Source organism: Coprinopsis cinerea (assembly GCF_000182895.1).
Source record: "Coprinopsis cinerea okayama7#130 chromosome 10 map unlocalized cont3.10, whole genome shotgun sequence".
NCBI classification, from domain to species: Eukaryota; Fungi; Basidiomycota; class Agaricomycetes; order Agaricales; family Psathyrellaceae; genus Coprinopsis; species Coprinopsis cinerea.
In genome coordinates, this window is record NW_003307535.1 from 1,999,437 (window position 1) to 2,015,122 (window position 15,686).

A 15,686-nucleotide genomic window follows, 5' to 3' on the forward strand; every position below is an offset into this window, starting at 1 on the left:
GGCGGGTGCAGGTTCAAGCCGGCCGCCGATTACTTTCACCTTTTGACTGCAATTAACGCGATATGGGCTTGAGTCTTGGTGCCGACACGGCAATCACCGAGAATTCCGAAGCCATCAATTGTCGCAGGTCAACCTTCTTGGCTGAGAAGTTGGCACAACTTTGAACTTAGCAGCAGGCCAGCCTAAACTGGGTCGGTGCTCACCCGTCCCAAGTGAGAGACAATAAGGAGAAGATGCAGAAAGAACTGGCATTGGTGGCTCACCTTCAACGACCATATTCAAAAGAATTGAAGCACAAATAACATAAAAGGGGGAACCAGAACTTCCGTTTACGATATGGATTACTCATAGTAAGTACGGCAGAGTGCAAGAGCGACTTTCCTCCATGGCAAATTGACCAGCTATGTAGCCTACCGTACGTGGAATAGTCCTCTTGTCATCCTTCAGGGTTTGTGGGCTTCAAGCTTTGGTCTATCCAAGGCACTTAAATAAAACCCTGTAGTAAGGCCGGCGAGCGGCAGCGCCCGCTACCGCCAAAGTAAGTAGAGTGGAACGCGAAATGAATCAGTGTCCAATTCAAGAAGCTGACTGAGGCCCTAAGCGATCTCGTCCTGTCTCAGGAATGATGCACAGCCAGGTACAACGAATTCAAAAACAATCCCAGGTCCGCGATAATGTACGATTACGGTACAGAGAGGCTACTTCACATCCGAAGCATCATCTAAGTAGTAATTTCAGGGAATAATGACGAGGAACGGACACCACGTGATGTTTGCATGGGCGCCTATTTCTGTCAGTCATTGCTTGCGATCTATTGGCTCCGGAACACCCAAAAGACACGGGCGGTAATGGGATAGAAGATCATGTACCAATAAAGACTACACGGTGAACAGTCACTTCCGTATTAGTTCCCTTGAGAGGTTTCACTGCTCACCTCTGGCAGGAGGTTCATAGTGAGCTAGTGAGCACTATTGATAAGATTTGATGTGAAGCGATGCGATGCTAGAGAAGGGCGGCTGATACCAGGGCGACTTGTATTCCCCGGACCTGCGAGAACCACCCAGCTGAGATGGATACGCATTCTTTGATCTCGGTCGCCCAGGAACCGACGTCAATACCTTGATGTCGAAGCTGGTCGAAGACACAAGTAGAACTCGATCAAGGGAGGTCACCTCAACTTAGCAGAGCCGTACAGGACTCACCTCCTGAGGTGTTGTTCTTCCTCGTACCGTCAGTGTCTACGACATGGAAACCATCATGGACTCTGCATGTGCTCGGGTACCAAATCAGAACTCGCATACATACAACGGTAACAATGTCATGATCAGAATTTACCGCCTAGCCCGTGGAGACCGTCCCGCACGACAGCCTTCGGAAGGCGCCCCACTACTTAACATGTGAGTGGCTCCACTGGCGAACATCACCTACCATCTCCCCATCGATTGCCTTCCTTCCTCTAGCCACTCGTCCACTTCTCTCCCTCCTTCCCTTTCACCAGTCAACTGCAATCGTTCGCTGGGTCGAACATCCCACATTCATTTCAAATGTTGTTCAAGAGATACATAGCTTTGGCGGTTAGCCTCTCGGCTTCCAGTCACCTCTTCGCATCCGCCCACGTCGTTCGCCAAACCCCCGCGAGAGGGTGTGGCAACGAAATTGATGAAGCCACCAAGGCTATCTTCGAAGAAGACTTCCAATTCAACAGAGTCGCCTCTTCCCTGACCTCTTCTTCCGCCCGCATCGCGCCTATAGACGTCTTCTTCCATGTCACATCTAGCGACGAAACTGAAGAAGGTGGCAACGTGAGCGACGAAGCGATCGAAGCGCAGATTAGCGTTTTGAACACCGCTTTCGAGCCCACGGGACTACAGTTCAGGTTGACGGAGGTGACACGAAATGTCAATGCTACATGGTTTGAGTCTGTAGCACCGAGGACGAGAGTTCAGAAGGAGATGAAAGAGGCTTTAAGGAAGGGTGGCCCAGGAGACTTGAATGTCTACACCGTTGGGTAGGGTTCTTGCCATACCGGACTGGGAGCGTTCTGAAAAAGCTTGACTGACTGGTTCATCGATAGGTTCCAAAAGGGCGGAGGCGCTGGTTTGCTTGGATATGCTACGTTCCCCAGCGAATTTCGATCCGCGCCCGAGGACGACGGCGTGGTCGTCCTCTTCTCCTCTCTTCCTGGAGGAAGCGCGGAGCCTTTCAACCTCGGTCAGGTAGGGATTGGCTCGCCTGAACACTCAATGTCCCGCTTCTGACTGCTCAACTGCTATCCTAGACTCTTACGCATGAAGTAGGCCACTGGGTCGGATTATACCACACTTTCCAAGGCGGTTGCTCTGGCCTGGGAGACGAAGTTGCCGACACTCCCGCCGAAGCTTCACCTGCAAGTGGATGTCCCACTGCCCGAGATACCTGCCCTGGAGGCGGACCAGACCCCGTCCGTAAGTACTATCTCGAAGTCCATCCGGCCCTCCCATGTCCTCCCAACAGTGCTAACTTGTATGTCCAGAGAACTACATGGACTATTCCGACGATAGTTGCATGGACACATTCACCCCCGGTCAGATCGAACGTCTCCTCGATCAAGTCGCGACGTACAGGGGAATTGGAGCCTCCGGTGAGCCTGTTGCATTTGGCCCTGGTGTCACCCCGTTGCTAAAATTTCCATGTAGCTCCCGAATCCCCGGAAGAAGTCCCGGAGGAACCTACCGAAGTAGAAAATGTTGAGGAGCGAAACCTCAGACGCATCGTGTTGCAGCCAGTCAGGGCACACGCTGGTCATTTCCGGAACAGGTTGACTCGACCCTAAGCATTTCCTTCGAGCCTTCGAGGTAGTCTGTGTTTGTAACTCAAGTCGCTCCCCCATCTCTTCATGGTTCAACAAGGCGGGGTGAGACGAAGCATTATATTATGTACGATATCCAGCAAGAAAAAGCGATGAAAAAAAACTATACGAGATCTGAACTAGCAATAGCAGAGAAGTAGCGCATCTGAGATGTTCACGATCATGACAATGATTCAGAAGCAACAACAGCAGCAGCAGCATCCGCTTCAGCTTTAGCCTTGGCCGCAGCCTCAAGCTCGCTGAACGTCCCACTCTTCAAACACATCTTCCTAAACGTACCACCCTCCTTCTTGATAAGGTTGTACGGCGTATCAAACTCCACGATCTACAAAACACATTCATCAGCATCAAACCAAAGCCAACGGGAGAAGGAGGCAATAATCTAAATAAACTCACCTTGCCCTTATCAAGTACAATCAACCTATCATAATCAATCACAGTCCTCAACCGATGCGCAACAGTCAACAACAGCGATCCAACAAACTCCTGTCGAATCGTAGTCTGGATCTTCGCGTCAGTAGCAAAGTCAATGCTGCTAGTCGCCTCGTCCAAAACCACGATGGCGCTCTTCCTCAACAGCGCACGCGCCATAGCGATGAGCTGGCGCTGGCCCTGCGAGAAATTGGTGCCGCCAGCAGAGACTTTGGTGTCAAGGTTGATCTTGGCTTTGGGGTCGATCTCGGTGATGGAGGTTCCAGTCGACATGATAGACTGGGCGGAAGAACCAGCCGTTGGTTCGGTTTCATGGGTGGCGTCAGTTTGCTCGCGTTCGACATTCAAGATTGAGGGTGCCCGAGAGGACGCAGCAGATTGTTCGCGCGATGATCTTCGAGAAGCGAGGGTGCTGTCCGTGATCATGTGCACTCGTCGCAACACGTCCAAGCACTCAGCGTCGGTGTGGTCACCTAAACAGGAATGAGCAAACGGATAACGTGGCCAGAATATAATAGGTACGTACCGAAGGGATCCAAATTCTCCCTGAGAGTACCAGAGAACAATGTAGCGTCTTGCGGGATGAACGTCTACACCAGAGCATTTCAGAAATGCGACAGCACTTGCAAGAAAGGACACGTACAACTCGGGACCTCAAATCATGAATCCCAATCGTCGAAATATCAATCCCATCAATGATAATCTTGCCTTCCGTGGGGTCGACCTAACCGACATTCCATTAGCCTTCTTTCCATCCTCAACACATACGCGACACTCACAAATCGCAAGATACTCATAGCCAGCGTCGACTTGCCACTTCCCGTCCTACCAAGGAGCCCAATCCGCTCGCCGCCCTTGAGGGAGAACGACACGTCATGCAGGACAGCAGGCAGGTCAGGCGCGTATTTGATGACGAGGTTCTCGACGACGACTAGGTTGTCGTTGCTGGTGATCGAAGGCCAGTAAGCGGGTGGTCGGTTCGACTCGATGATCGCGGGTGGTTCTTGCGGGAGGTCGAGGCTGACGACGAAATCCCATGTGATTAAAGTGGGATGAAGGAGAAGGAAAAATACGTACTACTCGACGACACGTTCGACAGAGCTGGGAGGATACCAGGATCAGAACGAGCAACACCAGGCGAATGAAAAAAGCCTCCTTACTTGAGATCCAACTCCAAAGCAGTCCAGAACCGACACGCCCAATACACTGGTCAGCCACATCAGCACCCGTTCTACCCTCCAAATAAATCAAACCACTCACCAGAAGAAGTGAACGTCATAGCACTCGTAATACACAACCCAGCCAACCCCGCTCCTCTCGACAGCGTCGAAATCGCAAACAAGCTAGTAACAAGCACCGCCAACGCTCCCAGGGCATCAAAGTTCAAAAGTAACCACCGGTTGGTCATCCAAAACGCATACCACATCTACAGTACAAGGCCGCGTTAGTTTAGTGTTTCTTCCACCTCATAGAGGTAAGATGGAGGGAAAGACTGACCTTGGTAGTTGTATCAATCTTCCTATGTAACCCGTTCAAGAACCTACGTTCAGCACTGAACGCACGAACCGTTACAATACCCTCCAACAGCTCTCCGAAATCAGAAAAGATCGGGGAACGTGTGTTGGATTCCATCCGGCGGAGGTCCCGGCCGGTGTTGAGGTACCCGATGGCGAGTTCGCGGTAGGCGAGACCGATGAACGCTGCTGGGATGAGGAAGTAGGGGAACACGACACTAAAGGGAAAGTCATCGGGTTAGTTAAAGCGGCTCTATGTAGTAGGAAGAGGGGAAGAAACGGAGCGAAGTGGGACGTACGCAATGATCACGATCGCAGCGAAGAAACTGGCCAAAGAAGAGTTGACAGCCTGAAGCGATCCAGCGAGCGAAGAATCGATCGTCTCAATGTCCTAAAACGCCCACATCAACATCTTTCTCTTCCCTCACAAGCCGATATAGAAACACACCTTTCCAAACCTGTTCAGCATCCTTCCTTGGGGAGTGGTGTCATGGAATCTAAACGTCGCTCGCACGACGCTCGTCAAGAGTTGCCTGCCAAAGCACAACCGCGTTAAACATACCCTATTCTCGAGCACAGAGAAGAGAAAGCAATACGCACTGGAAGAGGACCCTGGAAGCCCGAAGCGCAGCCGTATACTGCGCCGTAACACTCAACACATTCGCAAGCGCAATCAACATCCCAATCCCAGCATACACCCCAACGTAGAACAAAGGATGCTCAGAAGCATCCGGCCAATCGATTCCAAACGCGCCTTTCACCTTTGAAAACTCGGTGGAGCTGACGCTGCTATCCGAATCACGGACATCGGAATCGTCGCCAGCTTCGTGGTCTTCCAGAGAAGAAGACGCCGTAGCAGAGGTAGAGGCTGAAGCATTGACCAAATCCGAGGACCGAGAACCGCCCACAAAAGCTGGAGCCGGAGCAACACCCTCCACCTTCACGTTAGCGATAGCCTGGAACACCGTATCGTAGTGATGGTGATGCGCAAAGTACCCAGCGACACCAGCGTCGTGTTCAGGGAAAACCGCAAACGACCGGAGGGCGACAAAGGCTGGAGAAGGAGGGCGTTCTTGCGTAGAGACAGGCGAATCGAAGGCGAAGGAGGCCGAGGTAGTACTGTTATCCTTCTTGTAAGCTTCGCCCCAGACTGTGATCCAGAGCTTCTCGCTAGCGCCGAGGATTTGGACGACGACGACCATAAAGGCGAGGAATGCCCAGATCCAATACGAGCTGCAAGAGCAATGGGTCGCGAGGTGTCAGTACAAGAGTGCACCAAAGACAGCTAGCACAGACGCACGAAGCCTTCAAATAAGCCTTATAAATCGACCACTTGACACCACCCGTCTCCCTGTGCTCATCCTTAACCAACTTGCGCGGCTTCTTCTTGCCCTTCTTCATAGCCGAGGAGGTCGCGGTCGCAGTTGTCGCCGCGGCCGCGGTGGGGGTGCCAGCGGCACCGCTAGCAACAGTAGGAACAGTTTCACCAGGGGTGGTAGGCATCGTCCCCTCCACTCCCTCACCAACGCCGGGACTAGCACCCCCACTCGCATCCGCATCCTCAACATTAAACACAAACTCCTCCTCTCCCTCCCCACGCAGCCCAGAGTCCACAAACGCATCAAAAGCAATATCGTCGATGAGGCCGGCGCTTCTTAGCTCCTCAACTGTGCCCTGCGTATCGATCCGCCCGTCGAGCATGCGTACGAGGTAGTGTGCGCCGGGGAGGACGAGTTCGACGTGGTGCGTCACCAGAACGACCGTGCGGTTCGCGAGGAGCGGGCCTTGGAGCAGGTTCTCGAAGAGGAGGCGGGAGGTGTGGCTGTCCTGCAAGGTCGACAAAGTGCGTGGGTTAGCGGGTGTCATTTGCAAGCACGATGAAGGAAGGAAGAGACGTACGACAGCACTGAGAGGATCGTCCAAGAGAACATACTTGGTCCGCGCGTACACAGCTCGAGCAAGAGCCACGCGCGCTTTCTGTCCTCCACTCAGACTAACACCGCGCGCTCCAATCTCGGTCTCGTCGCCATCTTCCAGAACCTAGAGCACCCATCACCGGTCAGCGATCCATCCATCCCACCCATAGCAAGACCAAAGCTAGGCGAACATACCTCCAAATCCATCCTCAACGCACAAGCATCCACAACAGCCTCATACCTGTCCCTATCAAACGGCTGCCCAAACAAAATATTCTCCCGGATAGACTGGTGGCGCAACCACGGCGTCTGAGCGGCGTACGAAATCGAGTGCGTCAAGCCCGTTTCGGGGTCAACGAGCGTAGGGTCTTTGTGCATGATGATGCGCCCGGAGAGGAGGGTCATTTCGCCGAGGACGGCCATCTGTTGGTAGTGGTGTGATGGAGCAGGTAGTAAGACAGTACAGTAAGGGGGAAGAGGAAGAGGAGAACTTCGGTCAGAAGGTGACAGCCACAAAAGAGAAAGATTAAGGAGTACGCACCAACAAGGCAGTCTTCCCACTCGCAGTCGGACCAGTAATAACAGTCAACTTGCCCTCAGGGAACCGAACCGTAACATCCTTCAACTCGAACCTCTGCTCTTCATCCGTCGACAACAACAATCCACCTTCAATGTCAGCCGCGTTCCCGCCATTCTCAACGTCCGTTTCCGCGTCCGAAAGAAGCTGAGCTTCGAGATCGTCATCGGGGGAGGGTGTAGCCGACTCGTCCTGAGCATCTACGGTGGAAGTGGAAGCACCAGCCTGGTCTCGCTCAGAGTCCGCTGAGTTATCCCTGTCCTTGGAGTCCTTCTCCTTAGGCACCTCGTTCCACTTCAACGTCGCATTCTCCAACCCGAGTCCGCCCCTTTCGAGTTCATCCTGTTCGCGCACGTAGCGGGTGAAGAAATCATCTCCCACTGTGCTAGTCACTGAGGCGGAACCCTCTTGAGCCTTGAGCGACGAAACCTGCGCATCAACTTCCTCTTCGTCGAGGTAGACTGAGATTCGTTTGAGCGCTACGCCGGTCTGTTGTTGGTGGTGGGAGTGGTCAAGACATCGGCATCGTTAGAATGCATTGTTCCAAAGGGAACGGGAGTGGAACGTACCTGCAGAATCTGAACAATCCACGCCGGGATGACGTTCAACGGTGTCCGAATCATATTGAACAAGGCGATACTCTATATGGAGACGAACATCGTGATTCGTCAGCCAGGTTGTAAAAGCAAACAGAAGAAAGAGAAACGATACGCACCGTAAACGCAACACTAACAGTCAACTCGTTCCCTCTCAAAACATACGTCATGAACGAGATGATGGAAACGAGGATCGGCGCGAGCGTCCAGAGGAGGTAAAACATGACCGAGTTGACGCGAGCTATATTCAATACGAAGTAGTCAGCTTTCCATCCAGTCAAACCCCGCCACCAATCACAACGCCAGCACCAAAAGGCTACCACCAAAACGCTACCATTAAAGCGCCACCATCAAAACGCTACCACCAATAACCCCCAACCCCAACTGTAAAGAAAGCAAAAACACACCTTTAACCATCCACTGCATCTCCTTCTCCCTCGCATCCAACGCCCGCTGGATCCACCTCTCCTCCCACGCGAAGAACTTGATAAACTTAACCTATAAAGCGGAAAGTGGGGTGAGGTGTGTTAGCTAGCTGTAATCTGATGAACTCGGGAGGATTGATAAAGGTTGATGGCGTGTAGCGAGCGGTCTTCGGTCTTTGCGAAAGGTACTCAACGTCCACCAAGCAACGCTCGCCACCCAAACGCCCAACGCCCAACGCCCAAAGAACAGAAACCACGACGAGGACAAAGTATGAAGTACAAACTACTCACAGCACCAACCAACTCATTCAACACACCCATCCGTCCATCTCTCGCGCTCAAGACACCTTTCTGGATCCTAATGCTCCGTCTGGAGACGTACCTGTTGAATGGCGGGTGTTAGTTATTGTTCTCCTTCATTCGATCGTTCAATGGGAGAGAGAGGGAGAGGGGAGCAGAAAGGGAAGAAAGGAATATCGGAGGAAAGAGAACAGCAGAGAGATAAAAGATAGAACCAAAAAGACAACTCACGAATTCAAAGGCCACCCCAACACCAACACAAAGAACCCGCTAAAAGCGCTAATACCGAGGAGTTGGTAGAGGAGTGTAGAGGCGATTATGATTTCCAGGGGGGCTGTAAACAAACGTCGGGGGTTAGCGTCCGTTCGTTGTCTTAGCATCGTGACACGAATGTCCTTCAAGAGGAGAGGAAAACTTTGAGGAAGGAGGGAGAAGGAATAGAGGGGACCACGGAAGGGGGAAGCGGGGGAATGGGGACGATGGAAGAAGGAAGAAGGAAGAAGAGAACGAAATGAAAAGAAAGCTTTCCCCCAAAAAACAAGAGAAAAAGAGAAACGCGCAAAACGCACCTCCATAAATAAAATACAACCCCGACACAGTCTGCGACACACGGTTCGCATCGCCAGCCATGAGGTTCACGATCTTGCCCACGTCCGCGCCTGCTTTCGGGTCGTCCGCTTTGTCGTCTTTGGATTTGCCTTTCTTGTCCTTGCTCTTCTTCCCTTTCTTATCTTTCTTCTTATCCTTCCCATCCTTCTTCGAACCTTTCTTCCCATCCTTCTTCTTCCCTCCATCCTTCCCATCCTTCCCCTCCTCTCCAGACCCGGAAGTACCAGAACCCCCCTGGCCCTGCTGCCCAACAACACCCGCATAATCCCGCCTCTTCAACGCCTTATCATATATCGCAGCCATCAACTCGCTCCTAATCCTCGTCGCCGCTCGTCGTCCATACCACAAGTGTTGGACGTCCGCTTCGGCTTTGAGGAGGGTGAAGAGGAAGGAGAGGAGGGCGTAGATGTAGGCGAGGGAGGTTGTTTGGGAGGGGGTGGGGGTGTATAAGGAGAGCGTGGACGCGAAGGTAGTGGCCAATGTGTTGATTACAGGTAGACGGTTCAAGGAGGTGAACGCCCCATTCGCATCGTTCCCCAACGAGGAGGTAGATCCGCGTTCGCCGATGGCATCTAGAATCAACCTACGAGGACAATAATAACATCCCTCCCGTTAGCAAAACAACTTCCCAAAAGACGTTGAGAAAACCGGATAAATGATAATACGCACTTGAGGAAGATTGGCGTGGAGTACTGGAACAAGACACTGATGAAGGTGAGGATGAAGTCTAGCCTGTTTGATGTGGATATGTATACGCGTCGTTCGGCCGTGGTGTGCGGGTGGGGGTCGGTGAGAGCACAAATGCATCAGTGAGAGCACAAACGCATCAGTGAGGGTATATGCGCGTCGGTGAGAGTTGGACGTGTCGTTTGGCGTTAGCGCGTCAAGTCGAGGTCGGGCGCGTAGTATCGTGCGTAGGAGAAGGAGAAGTGGGAGAGCATCATGTAGGACAGCATCGTGTAGAGAAGAGGCATCATGTGTAAAGAAAGAAAGCAAGCCCGTCAGATAACCCCATTCACTCCAAAGGGACGACAGAAAAGTAAAGAAAGACGTACATGAGATCCAAAGAATTCGCAACCCAAAGTCGGCGAAGCAGTGTCGGTTTCCTGGTAAGGTTTCGTTAGCATATACCCGATCAAAAACTCGGTAGCAAGAAACGCAAAAGCCGGTGTACACCCCGACCACGACACCCCGCCCACCGGAAACGCCCCAGCTCAAAACCGCCCACCGCAAACCGTCCAACATTCAACATCCAACAAACCAAAACCCAAAAACCAAAAAGAAAACTCACCGAATCCGACTAAACACACCCCACACAACGCGACTCCTCAAACCCCAACTGAGCTCCCAGACATCCTCCTCATTGAGGGTTTTGTGGCGCCCGGACTGGACGAGGGGGTACACCCAGGAGAAGGTGAGCCAGGAGAAGAGGGTGGTGTAGTCTTCGGGGGAGAGGCCGGGGGATGTGCCCTGTTAGTGGAAGGGAGAGAGGAGGGGTTAGTTAGTGCGAGGGTTTGGTTTGAGTGGGAAGGAGGAAGGGGGAGAGGGAGGGGAGGGGAGAGGGAACGGAAAGAGGAAGGAGAAGAAGGAAAAAACACTCACAATCCTCCCAACATCAACCCTCCCACTGGGCACATTCAACGGCAGCGACAAGCACACCCCCAAACAAACCAGCGCGGAGACGAGGTCGGACCATGCGGCTGTCCAGTCTGCGGGTGTCCAATCTAGGCCTGCGATACCGTCCGAGATAGTTGCTGTCCAATCCAGGCCGACGAGACCACCAAGACCAGAAGTAACATTTCCATTCCAAGCAGCGTTTCCACTAGCACCAACACCCAGGTACCCCACACCACCCAAACCCGTAGCACCCAAATACCCAGCACCCCAAACACCCGCCCCAACGCGCACCACAGCCGTACACACCAGCACCGCATACACCATCACCAAATCGTACAACGGTGTAGGCTGGCGGTTGAGCGCGGCGCGGAGGGCGGTGTAGAGCCAGGTGAGGGAGAGGAGGGTGAGGTGGAGGGAGGGGTTGGTGAGGAGGGATGGGATTTCGGGGAGGGAGTTTGGGAATGTCGGTAGGTCGGGGAAAGAGGTAGTCGAATTTCCATACTCAGCAGGTGGTGGGTTCAAAGAGATGTAAAAATGGTACGACGCGAGGCCGAGCCAGATGAGCGACTGGGCGATGCCGAGTGTGGTGAGGAGGACGGTTTTGTAGAGCGGGCGGGTGTCGGGTCGTGGTCGTTCTTCGGTGTCGAGTCGTTCTTCGGCATCCTCGTCCTCTCGTGCGCGTTCTTCCGTGTCCGCGTTCTCTCGTGCGTCCTGCGGTCGTGCAGCTTCTCCATCCTCCCCTGACACACCCTTCACACCACCACCAACCCTCCCTTCCTCCTCCTCCTCCGCCTCCCCCTCCGCATCCTCCAACCTAACAAAAGGCCTCCACACCTCCCTCACCGCCTCCGGTACCAGCACCCTCCCCACCCGGCTACCGCCCATCCTCGCCAGGAGCCCCGATTTCTTGAGGGAGAGGTAGATCAGGACGAGGAGGGTGAGGGTGAAGGGTGGGAGGGAGGTTAGGGTGTTTAGGGTTGGGGGGGATGTTAGGTCTAGAGGTGGGAGGGGTTGTACACGATGTTGGGGAAGTTTGTTAGACGCTTGGTGGTTGGGTAGTTGAGGTATAGGTTGGTTGGATAGGTGGGTTAGTTGAGGTCGAGGTTGGTCGGATAGTTGAGGTAGTTCGTTGGATAGAGGTTGTCGTTGCGGTGATACATGTTCGTACAATTGCTGGTGGTAGCTTTCGTGGTTCGGCAGTGGATGTTGGTTGGTTGGATAGTCGTGTTCAGACTGTTTCCCTACACCCGACTGGGACAGTGGACCCGGAGGTCCGTAGTCACCGTTCATCCTAGTCTATTCTCGCGCCGTGGGCGCCCAGCGAACCAGGACCTTGAAGAACGAGAGTGGAACCCGAAAGGAACGACAAACTGTGACGAGCTCCGTAACTCGTTGTCTTGTCGAAACACCAACACGAGGCAAAGCGCCTACTCGGTAGTCCAAAGCCTTGATTCTCTCCTTCCAAGACCGGTGTGGTGACCTTGACCTTTCTCGGATTAGCCTAAGCCAAAACCGTGCGTGAACCGACCGACGAGGTGCGCGTGATGGATTCCAATCCCGACTCAAGAGTCTTCGTGATTGCGCGAAATTGAACGCCGGGCTTCTGTTCCCTGAGGGATCCCTTATCCCAAAGGAATAGTCAATTCCAGGGAAGGAGGACGATATGTGATAGGAGTCGGGAAGTCAACAACACAACTGGACAATGAACGAACGCGAGAAAATCAAAAGCACGACCTTCTCCTTCCCGTCCCGTAACGTAAGGGGCCTGGAGCCAATCACCGTTGGAGGATTTTTTCACTCCAGGCGGGCCGAGTGCTGAGTGCCGGGAGTATAGGGGTGATGGTATCATTCCATCATGGACTGAGCCGAAGCTGGCGGGTTGATGGTATCACGGCGTATGCCGACGTTCCCGAAGCTGGAAGCGCCAAGATTTCCTTACCGATAGGTCGGTCGCGTTTTGATCTTGACGACGTTCGCCTTAGCGCCTATCTCTCTGGTATCCTCGATTCTGTGTTCTATCTCTGGGTTTCACTCTGGTCTTTAGGCTACCTTGAACTTGGCAACGAGAACGCTTGCATACGGGTAGAGCGGCGAACTGGGAACGCGAGGCGACCACCAAACGAGTTGAACGTTGAACCACAAGCAAAACTCACACACTAGTGAACGCTCAGAGCTATCGAACAACCCTGCCATCCCAACCACCCCTCCTCCAATGACGAACCCACCCACCTTAACCATACACACCCTCAACATCGACCCAGACGAGGAAGACCACTACTCCTCTTCCTCCTCCCCATCCGATGAGGAGGAATCGTTTAGCGAATCCGAGTCTGGTTCTGGGTTGTCCGAAGAGGAAGATGAGGATGAGGAGGGCGGGCAGGCGGTAGGCCAGGGGGCCGAGGGGAAAGGTAAAGGGAAGGAAAAGGAGAGGAGTGGGAGTGTCGATGGGGACTTTGAGTGCGTACCTTTCCTTCCTCTCTTTAACCAGAACGTCGTGATTGTATCTAACTACTACCCCAAACGAGAACAGCCGGCTAATCCAAGGCATCCGCTCGCAAACCTCCACCGGCACAACCCTCATCAAAGACTGGGACATGTCCTTCGTCGCCCAGCAAGAGGCCGAATTCAAAGATGACCTCCGAGAAGCGAGTGGAGTGGGGCGTAAGCGGCGCAAGGTGCGTTCTCTTCCTGTATTTTAATTGCCCAAGGATTCCTTATTCACTCGTCCTCCTCGCTCACTTCACTCGCCCTCGCCCGACCCTCCTCACTCTTGCGCATCCTTCACTCCCGCGGACCCCACCCTCCAGAAAGGCCGCACAACAGGCCCCACCCTCTCGCACCAAGTCAAATCCCTAATCGGCGAAGCCAACCAAGCCTACATCGACTCCAACCTCCCCCTCACAATCGACCTGATGACCGAAGTCATCCGCATCGAACCGCGCGCCTCCGCCGCCTGGTCCGTCCTCGCCCAATGCTATGACGACCTCTCCGACTCCCACACCGCCCTCAAACTTCGTGTGATGGCAGCGCATTTGCGTAATGATGCGGAGGAGTGGGAGAGGTTGGGGAGGAAGAGTAGGGAGATGGGACTGGTACAGCAGGCGCTTTATTGTTTTGGGAAGATGACGCAGGTTGATCCGGAGAATATGGAGTACCTCTGGGATCGGGCGGTTTTTGCGAAGGAGGTTGGGGAGGGGAGGGTTGCGAGGTCGTGTTTTCTTGGGATACTCAAACGATATCCTAACGACCTTGTGGTGTTGAGGGAGGTACACCCGATATTGGTGGAATGTGGGGAATTGGGCGTGTGTGCGCAGCTGTTGCAGCAGGCGTTCGAGTTTCATTTGAGGGGGAGGTCGGACGAGGGGGGTGGTGGAGAGAATAACCCGAACAGACTCACCATCCTAGACGTCCTCCTCTTAGCGGACCTCTACAACGCGTTGGGGGCGTACGAGAAGGCTGTGGACGTCATTCGCAAGGGTGCGTCGCCCGTATTTATATACTCGATTCTAGACTCATTTATCACTTAGGCGTACGATGGCTGCAAGGCCGCGAAGACCAACGATACTGGGATCTATGCGAGGACGATAGGGAGTACGACCTGCCCGGTACCATCCGCGACGCCAACGGGAACACCCTCGTCGCGCCTCCCTCTGGCGAAGATGTTTCAGCGACAATCCCTCCTCCTGGCTCTGGCTCTGGCTCAGGTTCTCTCGGACCAGGAGTAGGACCAGGAGGAATAGGAGGAATAGGAGTGGGTGGGGGACCAAACGCAGCCCTGGGAGGCGGCGCACCGCAAACACCCCTCCCACTCCCAGGCAGACCGGGCGCGGGGATGCAACCGGGGTACTACCCCCTCGACACGAACGCCCGCCACAGGCTGGCGGTGGCGAGGATTAAGATGGGGGATGTGGATGAGGGGAAGGTGTGTGCTTTGTTGGTTCGTTTATGTTTGAGTGCTCATTGTCATTCTTTTCTCTCTCTCTTCCCTTCTCTACCTCTCCGTTCTCTATCGGCCCACGCATCGCTCACTCCGTCCACTCCGCCTACTCGCTCGCCCAACCCACCCACCCCCGCCCTATTCGCTCACTCCGCCTATTCGCTCACTCCACCTACTCGCTCACTCCCCCTTCTCTCCCTACGTTCTCTATCGCCCCACGCATCGCTCGCCCAGCGCCACGCCTCCATAATCCTCTCCGAAGACGTCCTCGACTACGCCGTGCTCTTCTCCGAGATCGCGGATGCCTATTTCGAGCGCGAGATGTGGGCCGAGGCGAGGCCTATTTATGAGTTGTTGGGTGGGGATCCTGCGGTGCGTAGCTCTGAATTTGTTTTCTTCTTATTTTTGTTGTTACTGTTGTTTTGGTTTTCGAGGTGTGGAGGGTGTTGGTTATGGGATAACGAAGCTAACAAAGGATCGAACCGTCGCTGACGCTCCGTTTCTTCCCTCCACTGTAGACGAGCAGCATCTACGTCCTCCTCCAAACGGCGGCTTGTATGCGGAATTTGGAGCAGTTGAAGGAGGCTGCTGAGGTTTATGAACATAGTGCGTATCCTTGTTTCTTCGCCTTTTGCTTTGCTTTGTAGCCTTTTCTTTGGTTTGCTTTTCGTTGGTCGCCTTTTCTTTCTGTTTGCTTCGTTTGCTTCGCTTCGCTTGTTTGAGCTTGAGGTGAATTTTGGTTTGCTTCGTTTGCTCTGGTTTTGTCGCCCTTTACCCGCGTCTGCTTTGTCGACCTTTCCCTTCGTCTGCTTTGTCGCCCTTTTTCTGCGTCTGCTTTATCGACCTTTCCGCTGCATTTACCTTATCGCCCGTGTCTGCGTTTTACATGAAAAACCGAATGCTGACGGTTGCACT

General features: G+C 53.6%; 3 protein-coding genes across 3 annotated transcripts; 2 read left to right on the top strand and 1 right to left on the bottom strand.

Moving 5' to 3' along the window:
* Nucleotides 1-1,446: 1,446 nt before the first annotated feature.
* CC1G_02238 (metalloprotease) lies at nucleotides 1,447-2,812 on the top strand (the record flags this gene model as incomplete). The annotated part of the gene is made up of 5 exons (XM_001834450.2): nucleotides 1,447-2,008; nucleotides 2,075-2,216; nucleotides 2,279-2,444; nucleotides 2,513-2,620; nucleotides 2,676-2,812. The coding sequence occupies exons 1-5, from the start codon at nucleotides 1,545-1,547 to the stop codon at nucleotides 2,810-2,812; spliced, it is 1,017 nt and encodes a 338-aa protein (XP_001834502.1). The 5' UTR covers nucleotides 1,447-1,544.
* A 35-nt stretch (nucleotides 2,813-2,847) lies between these two features.
* CC1G_02239 (ATP-binding cassette transporter) lies at nucleotides 2,848-12,124 on the bottom strand (the record flags this gene model as incomplete). The annotated part of the gene is made up of 24 exons (XM_001834451.2): nucleotides 2,848-3,173; nucleotides 3,245-3,753; nucleotides 3,807-3,870; nucleotides 3,924-4,004; nucleotides 4,060-4,300; nucleotides 4,358-4,381; nucleotides 4,441-4,486; nucleotides 4,541-4,706; nucleotides 4,847-5,012; nucleotides 5,094-5,185; nucleotides 5,243-5,327; nucleotides 5,395-6,027; nucleotides 6,095-6,621; nucleotides 6,694-6,834; nucleotides 6,906-7,133; nucleotides 7,252-7,776; nucleotides 7,857-7,928; nucleotides 8,003-8,124; nucleotides 8,291-8,381; nucleotides 8,600-8,678; nucleotides 8,840-8,942; nucleotides 9,178-9,800; nucleotides 10,509-10,687; nucleotides 10,820-12,124. 24 exons carry the CDS (start codon nucleotides 12,122-12,124, stop codon nucleotides 3,009-3,011), a joined length of 6,267 nt encoding a protein of 2,088 aa, XP_001834503.2. The 3' UTR covers nucleotides 2,848-3,008.
* A 922-nt stretch (nucleotides 12,125-13,046) lies between these two features.
* CC1G_02240 (RNA polymerase III transcription factor) lies at nucleotides 13,047-15,418 on the top strand (the record flags this gene model as incomplete). Its single annotated transcript, XM_001834452.2, has 5 exons — nucleotides 13,047-13,291; nucleotides 13,365-13,509; nucleotides 13,543-14,311; nucleotides 14,362-15,143; nucleotides 15,290-15,418. The coding sequence occupies 5 exons, from the start codon at nucleotides 13,047-13,049 to the stop codon at nucleotides 15,416-15,418; spliced, it is 2,070 nt and encodes a 689-aa protein (XP_001834504.2).
* Between the last annotated feature and the right edge of the window lie 268 nt (nucleotides 15,419-15,686).